This window comes from Ptiloglossa arizonensis, chromosome 3, assembly GCF_051014685.1.
Source record: "Ptiloglossa arizonensis isolate GNS036 chromosome 3, iyPtiAriz1_principal, whole genome shotgun sequence".
NCBI lineage: Eukaryota > Metazoa > Arthropoda > Insecta > Hymenoptera > Colletidae > Ptiloglossa > Ptiloglossa arizonensis.
Window position 1 is genome coordinate 4,340,274 of NC_135050.1, and position 14,058 is coordinate 4,354,331.

Consider the following 14,058-nt stretch of genomic DNA (forward strand, 5'->3'; position numbering starts at 1 on the left):
ATCCAAGATCATATGAACAGCTATAAAGTTGAATTTTTTTCAAAAAAAAATTTGCAAATCATTCAACTAAAATACATCCTTTAAAGAAACAATTAGCTCTTTTAAGTGCTAACAATTTTTCAAATTGTGGAACACTCTTTTATAAACCTTTATTTGCACAGAGTTTTTTTACTGTCAGATAAGGGTCTCACAAACCCCAGCCTATTTTTTATTGTTATTTTTCAAAAAACTCGAAGAAAATTCTAAGATACTTATTAAGATCTCTGCTTTCATGTACAAGCATTATTAAAAGGGTATATTAAAATTTTTTGTCGCTTAAATTATACATTTAGACACAACTCCGAAAAATGTACAAATTCGTTTAAAGGTGCACAAATTTGGGATGTTCTTCCAAAAAACCCCCAGTGATCAACAACAAATTTTTGAGAGGAAGGGAGGCAAGAGGGAGTAAATCCAAAATATAAAATCTTAACTTCTGATAGTTAATAGTCTCCAAAATATTAATAAAGAAATTTTGTACAGTGCATTGTATTGTGCATAAAAATATGTTACAGCTTTGACAACACATGCTGCAACATTGATTGGTATCAATTCTTTGAAATTCTATTTATCATATTACTTGTTATAACTTGATGATTATTATACCTAAAAAGAAGTGAAAACCTTTTTTTGCTTGTGTCTAGCAAAACAAAAAAGCATTTTACAAATATAGCAAGTAAGAAAAATATATATATTTATATACACCATTTAAACACAAAATGATACTGCAATAAATATTTTGATAAACTGTAATTACTGCTTTTAATATTTGTAAGTATTTATACCAGTTTTAATAAATTGTTATTTTAAAATAAGAAAATTTATTTTTGCTTATCATAAATAAAAGATGTCAATATTATTTATAATATAGCACTACTTTTTTTCTCTCCACTTTGTTTATAGATGATATAAATTCTTGTAATTTATACTTAATAAAATTTTATTTTGTATGAGGTATCAAATAACCTCAAAAATCAAACACAATGAAAACCATCTTAAGGTAATGAAAAGGAAGAAATGGAAATTATAAGTAAATATATCTTTGTAGTATATAATAAATCAATATATGATCTAAGTAATAATATATAATACTCATCAATCAAATAAGTAGTATATTAAGTACATTTGTACAAATAATGTGCAGAAATAAAAATTACATGTACACCATTTAAACAAACAATATTTATTTACTTGATATAAGTACCAATGACTTATATAAAAATATTTAAATTTTGTGACGCTACAGGTTGTCTTTGTTGTGATGCTACAGGTTGTCTTGTTGTGAAGTTACTACTTGTACTAATTATGGCAGTCTTGCAATAAATTTCTTAAATGTTTCTATCTAAATGTTTTTCCAACTTGCTTTTTAATTGTGTCCATATTTGTTTTTCACTTTCTAGACACTTGTTATTTACCTTCTTATCCAATTTATTTCATAATTTCTCAATTGAAGTAATATCCGACAACTGTCAGAACCACTACATGTCTCCAATTATTTCAAATATGTTGTACATACATTTGCAGAATGTTTCAGATCATTATCACACATAAAAACAAAATTTCCAATACATCTTTTCCCAATGAAATTGTATTTTCTTACAAAATATACAAATAATGTTGTTTGCATTATTCCTTCCACTTTCACGAAATTTCCCATGTTATTAACCCCAAAATAATGTAAAATCATCATTGATAGTTCCTTTTCTAAATTTACAACTCTAACCATTAACACTACTAAATGGACTGATTATCTAAGATAATCTTGATAAGATAGACTTGATACTCTACAAAATGTAAACAGATATTGAACTCTGACTGAAAATAGACAGTAAATAAATTGCATTGTAACGATAAATCGAATGAAAGATAAAATTACCTAAAACTTGATTCCTTTATAATACTTCCATGTACACATTTTTGCTTACCTATCATTATAGTAATGTTATTTATATTATTTATCAATAAATATTGTATAAGAATAATCAAATTCAATCAATAATCAATAGTCCAAATCCATAAAAAAAACTATATTTATAAGATAATTAAACAATATCTACAAATATATGTGTCCAGATACATGTGGACAAGGGTGTGTATAACTTACATACATGTCTACATTTGATGTAAGAAAACAGAACCTTGTTCAGGAAATAAGATTCAATAAAATAAAAAATAACACATACACACCGTAGAATAAAAATACAGTTTAGAGCTTCATCATTAATCTAGGGTTAAATATTTATACATCATAGTAATTTAACTGTTTTATTTTATATTTTATGTAAATATGAAAACAATTGAAAAAATTCTTTGCATTGTGTTAGTCAATCTTGAGTAAAAAAAATGTAAAATTTATCTTACATAATTCTTTAAACAGTAAACTATAATTACAGGAATGCTTATTTTTTGCTTTCCATGTTACAAAATTATTCAAATACTTTACAACATTGAATGTTTAACACATATTTATTATGAGTAAATATCACATATGTTATTCAATAATTAACTTGTTTAATAACATATCTCAAACATTTAGACATATTAGCCAGATGATTTTATTTAGACATTTAGTACTAATATAATTTCATTCTTTTTCCAAATGCATTTCAAGTTCAGTTTTTAAATGTACAAATTAAATAAATATATATTCTATAAATTTTTAATGAGGTCTAATTTGTTAATAAACTTTGATCAATCTATTTATGGTCCCAATTCAATATAATCTTCTTACTTATATCTTTTATTAATATTTCACACTGTTCTTTAAATTATATAATACTTCAATCTCACTGTAAGACTTGTCTTTCCCATAATTAAAAGTGACAAATTAATACATTTTAAATTAAGTATTTTTGTTTTTACATTCCATTTTAGGAAATGCTAAAGCAATCTATTAGCTGACCAGTAATGGACATAACACGCTTATCCTGTACATAATTTAAATTTTTTATTTGTAATATTGTTAGCTTGAGTTTCCTAAAATGAGAAACTTACCAAACACCTCAAACATTCAAATATTTTTTTAATGCAGAAAATTCCTTTATTTACAGTTTATTATTTCAAAAACTATGTAAGGTAAATAAATCAATTTTATATTTTCCTTAACTAAAGATGATTACCTAACATAACATAAAGAATGTTTTCAATTATTTTCAATTCGTATAACATATAAAGCAAAACAGTGTCTGAATATTTTTATGATAAACTATTGGGTTGTTCGGAAAGTCATTTCGTTTTCCAAAATGGAGAATATATAATTTAATAAAATGTTTATACACTCTAAAAAATTGTGATTCATTTTCACCAAAAAAAAAGAAATGACTTTCCGAATAAACCAATATATCTTCATTCCAAATTAAACACAAACAACTCCTATAAAAATAACATTCAAAATCTAAATTATTACCAATTTATTAATATTGTATCAATATTAATAATATAATTCAATCATTGAATCAGTGTCATTACACTCAAGTTATTATACATCACAAAACTAAAACCATCTTCTCTAAGGGTATTCCCACTCAGTTAATATTTGTAGGATTCTTGGTCATTAGAAATATATAAATATTCAGAAGCAGGTGTCCAAAATTCTAACGAATAATTCTACATGCCAAAATTAGATCAAAATTAACAATAACAACATTGTGTTTCAAGCTTTATGGCTGAGTTATTAATTGTTAAAAATGCACATGAAAGATGTCAGATGTATTATTGTCAATACACAGATATAAACCACCCCACTGCAAAGCCAGAAACTGGTAGTGCCATAGCCATCTACAAGGACCCACTTATCTCATACTTGACATAATAATTTACTCATTATTCTTCTTTCCAAAATTTTATAAAAGAGCACCTCCTACCTAATTAGCAGCAGTTATTATAACAGTATCACATGATATAAATTATTATGTCAATTACAAGGTAAGTGGGTTTCTTTAGATGGCTAAACCAATCCCCTTACTGTGAGACAGCTGATGTCCATATGGTGACACTAACATAAGTCCATAATAATTAATAACTTGAACACAATACAATTCATCATTCTTAATTTGTATCTTATTTCAATATATTATAACCACAATTCACAGTTTTGTTATTAGACACCTTGTATGTATATATAATTTATATTTATTGATATATTGCATATATATTTCATAACACAAAAAAAGATTTAAAAATAGTAAAAAAACAAATTACACTAGTGTAACAAATTAATATAAAAATATAACTTTCATTTACTTGAAATAAAATACTAATCATTTATATTAAATATTATTAGACTATCATTCTTAAGACTTACCCAATGGCAGAATATCTTGTGGAAACTGTTGATACATGTTTATCGCCTGTTTTATTAAAGTAGTTAATTTACCATTGTCATATAATAATTCTAAGTATTTTTTTGTATAGTATTCTTGCTCACTACCTATTTCAAAATTATTTATTACAGATGTAAAAACACTTTCTAATAAATTCTGATGTAAATTCTGATTTGAATAATAATTATCAATCAATATCTGTACAAGTGTTTTATTGACTAATTGCAATCTTTTACTGTCTAGTGTGTTCCGTAATTCATTTAGATTTTCTATAATTTCATCAAGCACCTTTCTATCTTTAAGTCGTAAAGAAAGATCTGAGATTTTATTCAAAATGTATAAAAACTCATTACTGAAAAGAAATGATCTATTAGTTGACTTTTAAGTTTGAAGAAGAAATGAGATTTACTAAATATACATTTTATACCTATCTAATTGTAATAGTTTACAATAAGCAAACATTAATTTGTTGCAATAATCATCATTATCATCTGAATTTTGTTCATAGTAAACTACTAAATCTTTCCAAGCTAACAGGTTATCTGGTTGAATTTTTGTAGCCTTTTCAAGTATTAAAGGTGTTTGTGATTTGAATTCTTCAATTTCTTTCATTGCAGCAGCTAATAAAATAAGTGCTCTATAATGATTTTTATCATTTTTTAATATTTTTTTACATTTCCTAATAGTATTTGCATAATTATTTTGCTCAAATGCCTCATGAGCGTCTTTTAAATATATGCTTATTTTGTCTGACATTTTTACACTATAAAAATGTGTCGAAAAGTTCAAAACTTCAATTGTAAAGGTTAATGATACAAATTTATAACTGAACACATACAGGAAAGGATAACTATCGAAATTTTTCAGATTTTAATAGTATAGTACCGCTACTTGCCAAGAGAGACGTTCAGGGGCACTCGATTTTAAAGTCCCTAGACATATTTGCTAACTGAAACAGACGACAGATTCCATAGTTCATTCAATAAGACCAGATACCTAATGCAACGAGTGTACGTGATGAGCGCGAGATCAGATCAGAGCCGCTTCACACTACTTGGAGCCAATAATTACGTAGAACATTTTTCTTAAACTTCATTTTTATTTTTTTGTAATTTAAATTATTTGATTTGCAATTAAATTACTCGTATAATCAACGGCACATATAATAAAGAAACTATTTTTGTCGAACAATTATTTCTTAAAAAAATATAATAAATATAGGATAATAAGTTAGAAAGAGTAATTTGTTTTTATTAAAAATTCATTTTAAATCGCTGTTTGAACTACTATCACTACTACTACTACGATCACCACCACCATCAACCCAATAATGTTGGGTTCCTTTCAAAAAAATCAAATCGTTGGAATAAATCGAGTAACTTGAGAGAAATCAAACGATTCGAATTGAGTCAAATGATTCGAAAGAAGATGTGCAGTGTAAATTCCGAACATTCTTTCAAACCGTTCAAAAAGCCTCTGGAGTTGAAGAAAATAAACCAATAACTAAAAATCATTTAACTGATTGCAGACATTAATGTAAACATTTGTATCTCATCTCTTTGGATGGACTATAGTAATCAACCACATACCTTACAACAAAATCAAAATAGGTGGGTGCTGTACCTTAATGTATACAGTACATAGATTAAAATGAAGACGGCCCATACTGGCTTCAAAAAGAGTGAAAATAATCATAGTTTTATATCTGATAATGTCCAATGGTTCTATTGATTAAAAATTGTAAAATGTATGTATACATGAATGCGCAGCAGTATTAACTCTCTTCGTTTAAAAGGAAAGTTATTCAATGTTTGCACCAATCAAGATCCTTCCTTTTCCTTAGTAGGCGTTTTGATTGCTTAGACGTTAATGAATTTTTCTTCTTACGCTATGAATAATTGCTCTGAGCATAGCATGCTTGACTACAGAATTTCAACAATTTAGAATCAACTTGAAGAATCTCTTTTTTCTCCTTTTTAGCGATTTTGCGAATGTAGACTGGCACGAATGAATTCTACTCAATTCAGAAGAAAATTATAATGTTTCGGGTTATCCTTTCCCTTTATACGTAATTTTCGTATGCGCTGTTCGCGATATATGCGCAGCATTATAACATTAATTGCTATGAAATAATAATACAGTACTCATTACAATACATTACTAGAAGTCTTAGAATTGTATTTTTTCTATAGTATTTTTCTTTATATTTATAATACCAACATTTCAATAAAATTTTATAAAAATATTAGGCAGATAAATGCTAAAATTTTCCTCACCAGTGAGACATTTGATTGATTTGAACTTCCCTTTATTTTAGCACATATTACTAAACATGTTAGGCAATCACAAAACATAGTAACAAAACCGGATAATCTAGTTTGAAATAAAAATATTTGTAGAATTATATTTTTAAAGTAACTAGGGCGATGGTAATTACTTAAAGATTGATTTTCAATAATAAAATACATAAATAATACGTTAATTTATAGAAAATTAACAGTAAGACTATACCAGAAATTATATCGAATAATTTAATGGGTACTTAATCCATTTTATTATGTATACTGTAATTATCAAAAATATTTGTAAATTATAAAAATTATATTAATTTAGAAGCAGAAGGTGAAAATATTCATGTAAATTATATTTTATGTAGCTACATACATCTGTTGATAACATGAAAAATGTAACTTAAATGAGGTTGATTGGTCGGCCATCTGCTGATGTTGCAGCCAAAGCCACGTCATATTTTGTATGCTTTGTGAGTTAAGTCTGTGAAGTCCTACTTTGTTATAAAAATTACCTTTCAGTAACTGAAAATATGAATATATTTCGTCTCTCAGCTGACATGTCGCATTTGCTTGCGATTATAATTCTTCTTCTTAAAATATGGAAAACACGAAGTTGTGCCGGTATATACCACTTACATTATTTATATATTTGTTATATATAAAATTTACCATACTTTTATAAATATTTATTCTTATAAGAACTAATCTTCCTTCGTATTTGAATTATATTTTACAGGTATTAGTGGCAAATCACAAATTTTGTTTGCAATTGTATATACAATGCGTTATCTAGATTTGGTGACAACATATATTTCAGCATACAACACACTTATGAAAATCTTTTTTATTGCAACCTCTTATGCTATAGTCTTTTTAATGTATGTAAAATTTAAAGCAACATATGATCATAATCACGATACATTTAGGTATGTTTTTTATTCATGGAATAAATTATTTCTTACACAGTAATAAGTTATACATGCTTTAATTTTTAAAGTGGCACTGCTATTAATATATTTACATTTAGTGTAATAATTTTTTCCTTATTATTTTCAGAATCGAGTTTTTAATTCTGCCAACATTAATGTTGGCATTACTAATAAATCACGAATTCGCAATTGTGGAAATTTTATGGACATTTAGTATTTATCTGGAATCGATAGCAATATTGCCACAGTTATTTTTGGTGTCAAAAACAGGAGAAGCAGAAAGTATTACAAGTCATTATCTTTTTGCTTTGGGATCTTATAGAGGACTCTATTTGTTAAATTGGGTCTATCGTTACTATGCACAAGATCATTATGATTTAATTGTTATAGTTTCTGGTTTAGTACAAACAGTTCTTTACTGTGACTTTTTCTACCTCTATATTACCAAAGTACTGAAAGGCAAGAAGTTACAACTACCTGCTTAGCTGTTTAAAAGTATTATTATTTGAAGAACTGTAAGTGCTCATTTGAGCAGCATAATATTGAGTTTATATAAATTTTGGCAATATTCAAAAAAGTCAAGGAATGCTGGTGTATAAAGTGTACATTTTATTAAGTACAAAGCATTCCAATTTCTTGTACTGTCACCATCACTAAACATCCATGCGCAACTTTGTATCTTACATCCATGTGGTTACATTTATTTTTTTAGACTGTTATCCTCATTGATTTCTTAACGTATTACATTTTTTAAAAGTACTATTATAAAATAAAGTAGCTGCATACTTCATAAATTAGTGAATAATATATCAAATACAAAACAGAAATGAAAGTCATTACTGTTTTTAAAATCTCGTTGTATTCCTTATTAATTAAGAAAAAAAAATAATTGCACTGATAATATATCTTAAAAGCTTAATACATAAATTTTATTGAAATGAAATTGTAAACCATATCAGTTGGTTAACAATGCATAATTATATACTTTACTAAATCAGTTACGTGAATTGCTTCACTAAGAGTTGTTGATCTATTTAACACACGTATAATGCCATTTTCAAGACTAGTCCTGTCAACTAAAACTACAAAAGGAACCAAACACATATCTGTAACTTGTTGCGAGTTGGTTAATATAGTATCCAGGCCTTTTGTTCTCAGTATGTTATTTAAGTAAAGTACAAAGCGATTTAATTCATCATTTTCAATGTTCATTTCATTTTTCCACTTTTCTACATGAATTGCGACTTTATGTGGTGCTAGCTTAAAATGTATATGCATTTTAGCTGATTTATTTGTATCATAGGCATCAAAAAGTAGTGCTAAGCAACCCCAATCTAAAGATACTGTATGTTCAACCATTTGTATGTTGGTAAAATTTTTTTTATTATCAATCTGAAAATAAAATACTCCATATAAATGATTTTTATTTTTAAACTTTTATAAATTAGAAGTTAAAGAAGATGAAACAAGGCACCTGAGAAAATAATTTTCGAACATCAGTGTGGTAAGTTATTCTTTCCACAACAATAGAACCAAAAGAAAATTGTGCTTCTATCTCTACCACATTAAAATTTCTTATTTTTTTCGATTCTGTAATTTTAAATCTAGAAGGGGATTGAGCTACCTTACACCACCAAATTTGACGTTCTTTTTGTAGTTTATGATATAAATCTTTAATTTCTATATTATTATCAAAAATAGATACTTCAGCAGTTCTGTGAAGTTTAAATCCACAATTACTTGGTATAATACTCTGATTCCAATCATTTTTTGATTTACCTATTGTAGCTAGACCAAATGGTATGTCTCCCATTTCAGTTTTAGTAATAAAATTTATAGTATTAATAATTTTGTCTGATAAAAATACATTATATCGCGACATTGTAACACAATGTAAAAACCAATGATGTTCGAGATTTCTTGATAACATTTTACCTTGAGGTCCATATTGAAGCCCATGTTTTGTAAGGCTAATGAAATTTGTGCTTAGTTCTTTTAAGATATTCTTTATATTCATATTTCTATAATGTTACTCAAGGTGCTACAAAATATTCTTCTTCTAGAACAGTAGCGTTTGATAGAATCTTTTCTTTAAGCTGACTACTTTCCACATTATCATCTCTTAAAGGGATTAAAGTTTTTTCAAATGGCCTGTACATAGGTTCAATTGCATTATTAATTTTTGCAACCCGTAAACATTCTGTAAAATTAATTGCTGTTTTCAACACAGAAATACTATAATCCCCTTCAAAATTAATCAAAGATAATTTTTCTATTTTATCAATGATTTCTCTCCTTATACTTGTCATTGGTGTATGAGTATATACTTGTCTTCTTATATTAGAATCCAATCCATAATAATGACAAATAATTGTACTTGACAACCTTGTTGAAGAAAATGAACTTCTCAATCGTGAATTATATAGAAAAATTTTCATTTGCATTTAAACTATTTATAATTTACAATATTATTATTCATCAAGTCATTCAAACCTTCACATACTAATTACTTTATAATGTAACTTATTTCATTATTACATTTACAGTTTCATAGCTTTCACTTAATGAAGTATAAAATGCTCACGTGTAACGTTATAAATATTTACGGTTAGGTAAGATGCAGACTCGATTATTGGTTGGCTGTATATCACTCCATGCAAAATTTGTCTATAGCCATAAATGTAACGAAGAGTTAATGCGTTCTAATATTATGTGACTGTTCAACAAACTTGGTAAATAGCCTTATCTATGCATTTGGAGGGAAATTCAAATCGATCAATTATATTACCTGTAGACTAAGACTGTGGTTACATTGGAAGTAATTTCATGTGACACGATTGTCGCTAGTACCATCACGCGATCACTTATGGTTTTTCAAACGAAATATTTCATGTAAAATTGTTTCCAATGTAACCATAGTCATAGAATAATATATAGAGGTGACACTTCACTATTTTTACAGAACCAAATTTCAATGCGCATGTGCATAAATTAACCAATAGAAGTCTTACGTGATGACGTACTCTGAAATAATTTATAACGTTGTCTACCAACAGTTTTAGATATTACAATATATAAATGGCATACGGGCGTAAAGTATTCTATACTCGATCGAATGATAATAGTTTAAACCTCCGGTACCGATCAAAAATGAGATATTTATAGCGAAAGCTGAATTTTTTTTAATGGACATGGTATTTGTTTTATTGTATATTCGGATTTACGCAAAAGAAATGAAAATGTTGTCTCAAGTTTTCCCAAAAATGCCTATATCGATCGTAAAATAATTATTAATTTTTATTATAATTTTTTAACGAAGGATTTATTTGACTATATTTATAAGACGTTCTTTTCTTATTTCAACTCGTAGAACATATTGACATTGGTTGTCCGTTATATCCCGAAACACCTTGTATACAGGGTGGACTATATTAATGGAAACACTTAAATATCTCCGTTAATTACTATTCTATGGAAAAACTCTTCAGGGCAAAGTTCCACTGTTCGAAAAAAACACATATTATGGTAACATTATTGTTTTTAGTTATTTTTTTCTTTTTTCTTTTTTTTTAAATTTAATCTATATTTTTTTCAGTATCCTTCGGTCACTTCGAGATTGAGTGAGATAGATTAATACGCAGCAGCATTAGTGTAGCTTTTGAATGAAAGTGTCGAAATAGAATAATTTTCCTATTATTTATGGATGTACACATATATTACCGCTGTGTTGAAAAAATGAGTTTAATTTAATTCCTTTAATAATTATTAATATCTTCAAATTCATTTACAGCTAAAACAATTAATTTGTATTCATTAAAAATAATATAAATCTGTTTAAACTTATTTCTGTCTATGTAGATTAACTTTGCATAATTAGAATTTACAAAAACCATAACTTTTAAGTTTTCTTACATTACAAATTCTTCGAGCTGTTATTATCTGAAACTTGTAATCACGATGCGAATACTCAATTGGTTTCTATCTTATTGTCTTACATTTTTTATAAAAAAAACATTCGTAATTTGGTGCAAATACAGATGTCAATACGTAGTCTACTAAACGGACTTCGAATAATATTTAATAGAACATTTCGAAATTTAGAAACAAAAACTATGATCTGTCGTCTTACTTAGGAGAATCCTTATTTAAACAAAAAATTTAGGCCGTTCCAAATAATTGAAGCTTTTTTCAACGAAATAGCTAAATTTCGATACAATTTATATACTGATACCGACGTGGGCCTTAGCACGTCATCGTAATGAGAAAATACACAAAACATATACTGATTATTTATAAATATATGTAAAGAACATAATATATGTACATAATACTAGATTGTTCAATATGTTTTGTCGTTCGATAAGAAATGGCACTATTACGTTCGTCGTTTTATTTTTCTAAAGATGGTACTACTGTTTGATGAACACGTGTGAAGTTTTATGTAGATCTGTCGACTAATTTGTATATTTACAGGTGTTCAAAGTTGAAGTGTCATAGCATTTTCTTACAATGGAAAAAATTAAATATCGAGCAGTGATAAAATTTTTATTTTTAGAAGGTGTAGCACCAAAACAAATTCATGAACGATTGTTAAAAGTGTATAAGGACTCTTCACTTTCAATTAGAACAGTAGAAAGATGGGTTGCTGAATTCAAACGTGGTCGTACAAGTCTTCAAGACGATCCACGTGAAGGACGTCCAAAAAGTGCATCAACACCAGAAATCATAGCAAAAATACAGGATATGGTTTCGGAAGATCGTCGATTAACTGAGAGAGATTTAGTAGAAGCCCTAGGGATTTCAATAGGTAGCGTGAGCAATATTTTGGTTGAAGTTTTGGGTTTCAGAAAGCTGTGTGGACAATGGGTGCCGCATTCGCTAACAATGGAACAAAAACACATTCGATTGCGACTTTCTCAGCAACATTTGGAACGTTTTAGAAAGGATAAAAAGGATTTTATGCGTTGTTTCATCATTATGGATGAGAATTGGATCTACCACCATGATCCTGAAATAAAACAAGAGGCTAAGGAGTGGTGGGAACCCGGCACTTTGCCTCCAAAGCCAGTTAGGGTCCAAAAATCGTCCAAAAAAGTGTTAGCATCAGTTTTTTGGGATGCAAAAGGAATTTTGTTCGTGGATTACCTCCAGACTGATAAAACAATGAACTCAGATTATTATTGTAACCTTTTGGATCAACTGAATGTAAAAATTCGTGAGAAAAGACCTGGTTTACAAAAGAAAAAAATCATTTTTCATCAAGACAACGCACCCTCTCGCACAGCTAAAAAGACCATTGCAAAAATCAGTGAATTAAAGTACGAATTGTTGCAACGTCCACCCTATGCGCCAGATTTAATTCCCTCTGATTTCTGGCTGTTCTCACATCTCAGAAAATTCATGTGTGGAAAACGATTTTTATCAAACGAAGAGGCAATAGCAGCTGTGGATGCATATTTCGACAGTCTTCCAGATTCTCACTTCAGAGATGGAATCCATAAATTAGAACATCACTGGAACAAATGTATTGAAGTTCAAGGAGAGTATATTGAATAATAAAATGTATTTCAAACCATGAAATCGTGTTTTTCTTATCAAACAGCAAAACTTATTGAATAACCTAGTATATGAGCTATCTTAGTTTCTGAGATATTTGTAAAATACTTTTACTAGCTATACTGAATTTGGCTTATACGTACACGGTGGATGCTGGGTTTGTGAGAGTGTCTAGTAGCAGCCACTTACCTATTGTTCTTATGAGCACATGGCGTTGCCACAAGTGGCAACAGTTGTAACCAATTTTGTATGATGAGTGAATATGAGGTCAGTCCTGACCTTTTCGAATACCCTGTATATTGAGCACTTTTGTCGATAGAATTGTATGTTCATATTATTTATTGAATAGTGAGCATATTATGATTTTTATAAATATTAGGAAACTCGTAAAAGTCAAAGTTCATTAGTTACTTGTGCCATTGTATCTAAATCGTGCATTAACATAAGTATGACTGTACAGTTTCTACGTGTATTAAAATTTGCATCGAAAACTTATATATAAATGCAATTACAATGACTTTGTAAAAATAAATTTTTGAAAAATCAATTCTATTGCGTATAAATGATATTAAGAAATATTTAACCGTGACTGTAATACAGTAATATATAACTCGTTATACTAGTTTTATTGCAAAATATTTATTTTAAATTATTAGGATCAAAATAAAGTTATAATTAACCTTATCTTATTTGATTTTCACACTGACTGATTGTGAAGTCATATATGCTCATAATAGGTGATAATTACATAAAAAATAGTAAAAATATAATACCCATATAGTTCGTATCATGAATATATAATGATGAAAATAAATAAATGTCACCTGTTAGTCTTTGTACTTAGAAAATTTTTCGTGATAATCCGTGAAATTTCATTTGACGATGGTAAAGTGTCATGAAGCAACATTAACTCGAATTTCA

The 14,058-nt window shown here is 27.7% G+C and overlaps 4 protein-coding genes across 5 annotated transcripts in view; 1 reads left to right on the forward strand and 3 right to left on the reverse strand.

Annotated features, from left to right (window-relative positions):
* The window catches only part of LOC143144812 (superkiller complex protein 3), a 31,100-nt gene extending 25,852 nt beyond the window's left edge, over positions 1-5,248 (reverse strand). The window contains exons 1-2 of one of the 2 annotated variants that reach the window (XM_076307612.1): positions 4,789-5,248; positions 4,343-4,713 (exon numbers count right to left, since the gene is read on the reverse strand). In XM_076307612.1, coding sequence (XP_076163727.1) covers positions 4,343-4,713; positions 4,789-5,117 — 700 coding nt within the window. In that variant the 5' untranslated portion in view covers positions 5,118-5,248. Of the gene's footprint in view, positions 1-4,342; positions 4,714-4,788 lie in introns of those variants that run through there. The other variant, XM_076307613.1, reaches the window with a different exon arrangement.
* Positions 5,249-7,064: 1,816 nt separating this feature from the next.
* Positions 7,065-9,002, forward strand: Kdelr (ER lumen protein-retaining receptor). Its single transcript, XM_076307617.1, has 3 exons — positions 7,065-7,273; positions 7,389-7,578; positions 7,709-9,002. Exons 1-3 carry the CDS (start codon positions 7,183-7,185, stop codon positions 8,064-8,066), a joined length of 639 nt encoding a protein of 212 aa, XP_076163732.1. The 5' UTR covers positions 7,065-7,182; the 3' UTR covers positions 8,067-9,002.
* Positions 8,168-9,598, reverse strand: Dnapol-gamma35 (DNA polymerase subunit gamma-2, mitochondrial). The gene is made up of 2 exons (XM_076307616.1): positions 9,056-9,598; positions 8,168-8,973 (listed from the first exon to the last, which is right to left on the reverse strand). Exons 1-2 carry the CDS (start codon positions 9,596-9,598, stop codon positions 8,545-8,547), a joined length of 972 nt encoding a protein of 323 aa, XP_076163731.1. The 3' UTR covers positions 8,168-8,544.
* A 16-nt stretch (positions 9,599-9,614) lies between these two features.
* Positions 9,615-11,315, reverse strand: Gatc (glutamyl-tRNA(Gln) amidotransferase subunit C, mitochondrial). Its single transcript, XM_076307618.1, has one exon. It carries the CDS (start codon positions 10,023-10,025, stop codon positions 9,615-9,617), a length of 411 nt encoding a protein of 136 aa, XP_076163733.1. The 5' UTR covers positions 10,026-11,315.
* Between the last annotated feature and the right edge of the window lie 2,743 nt (positions 11,316-14,058).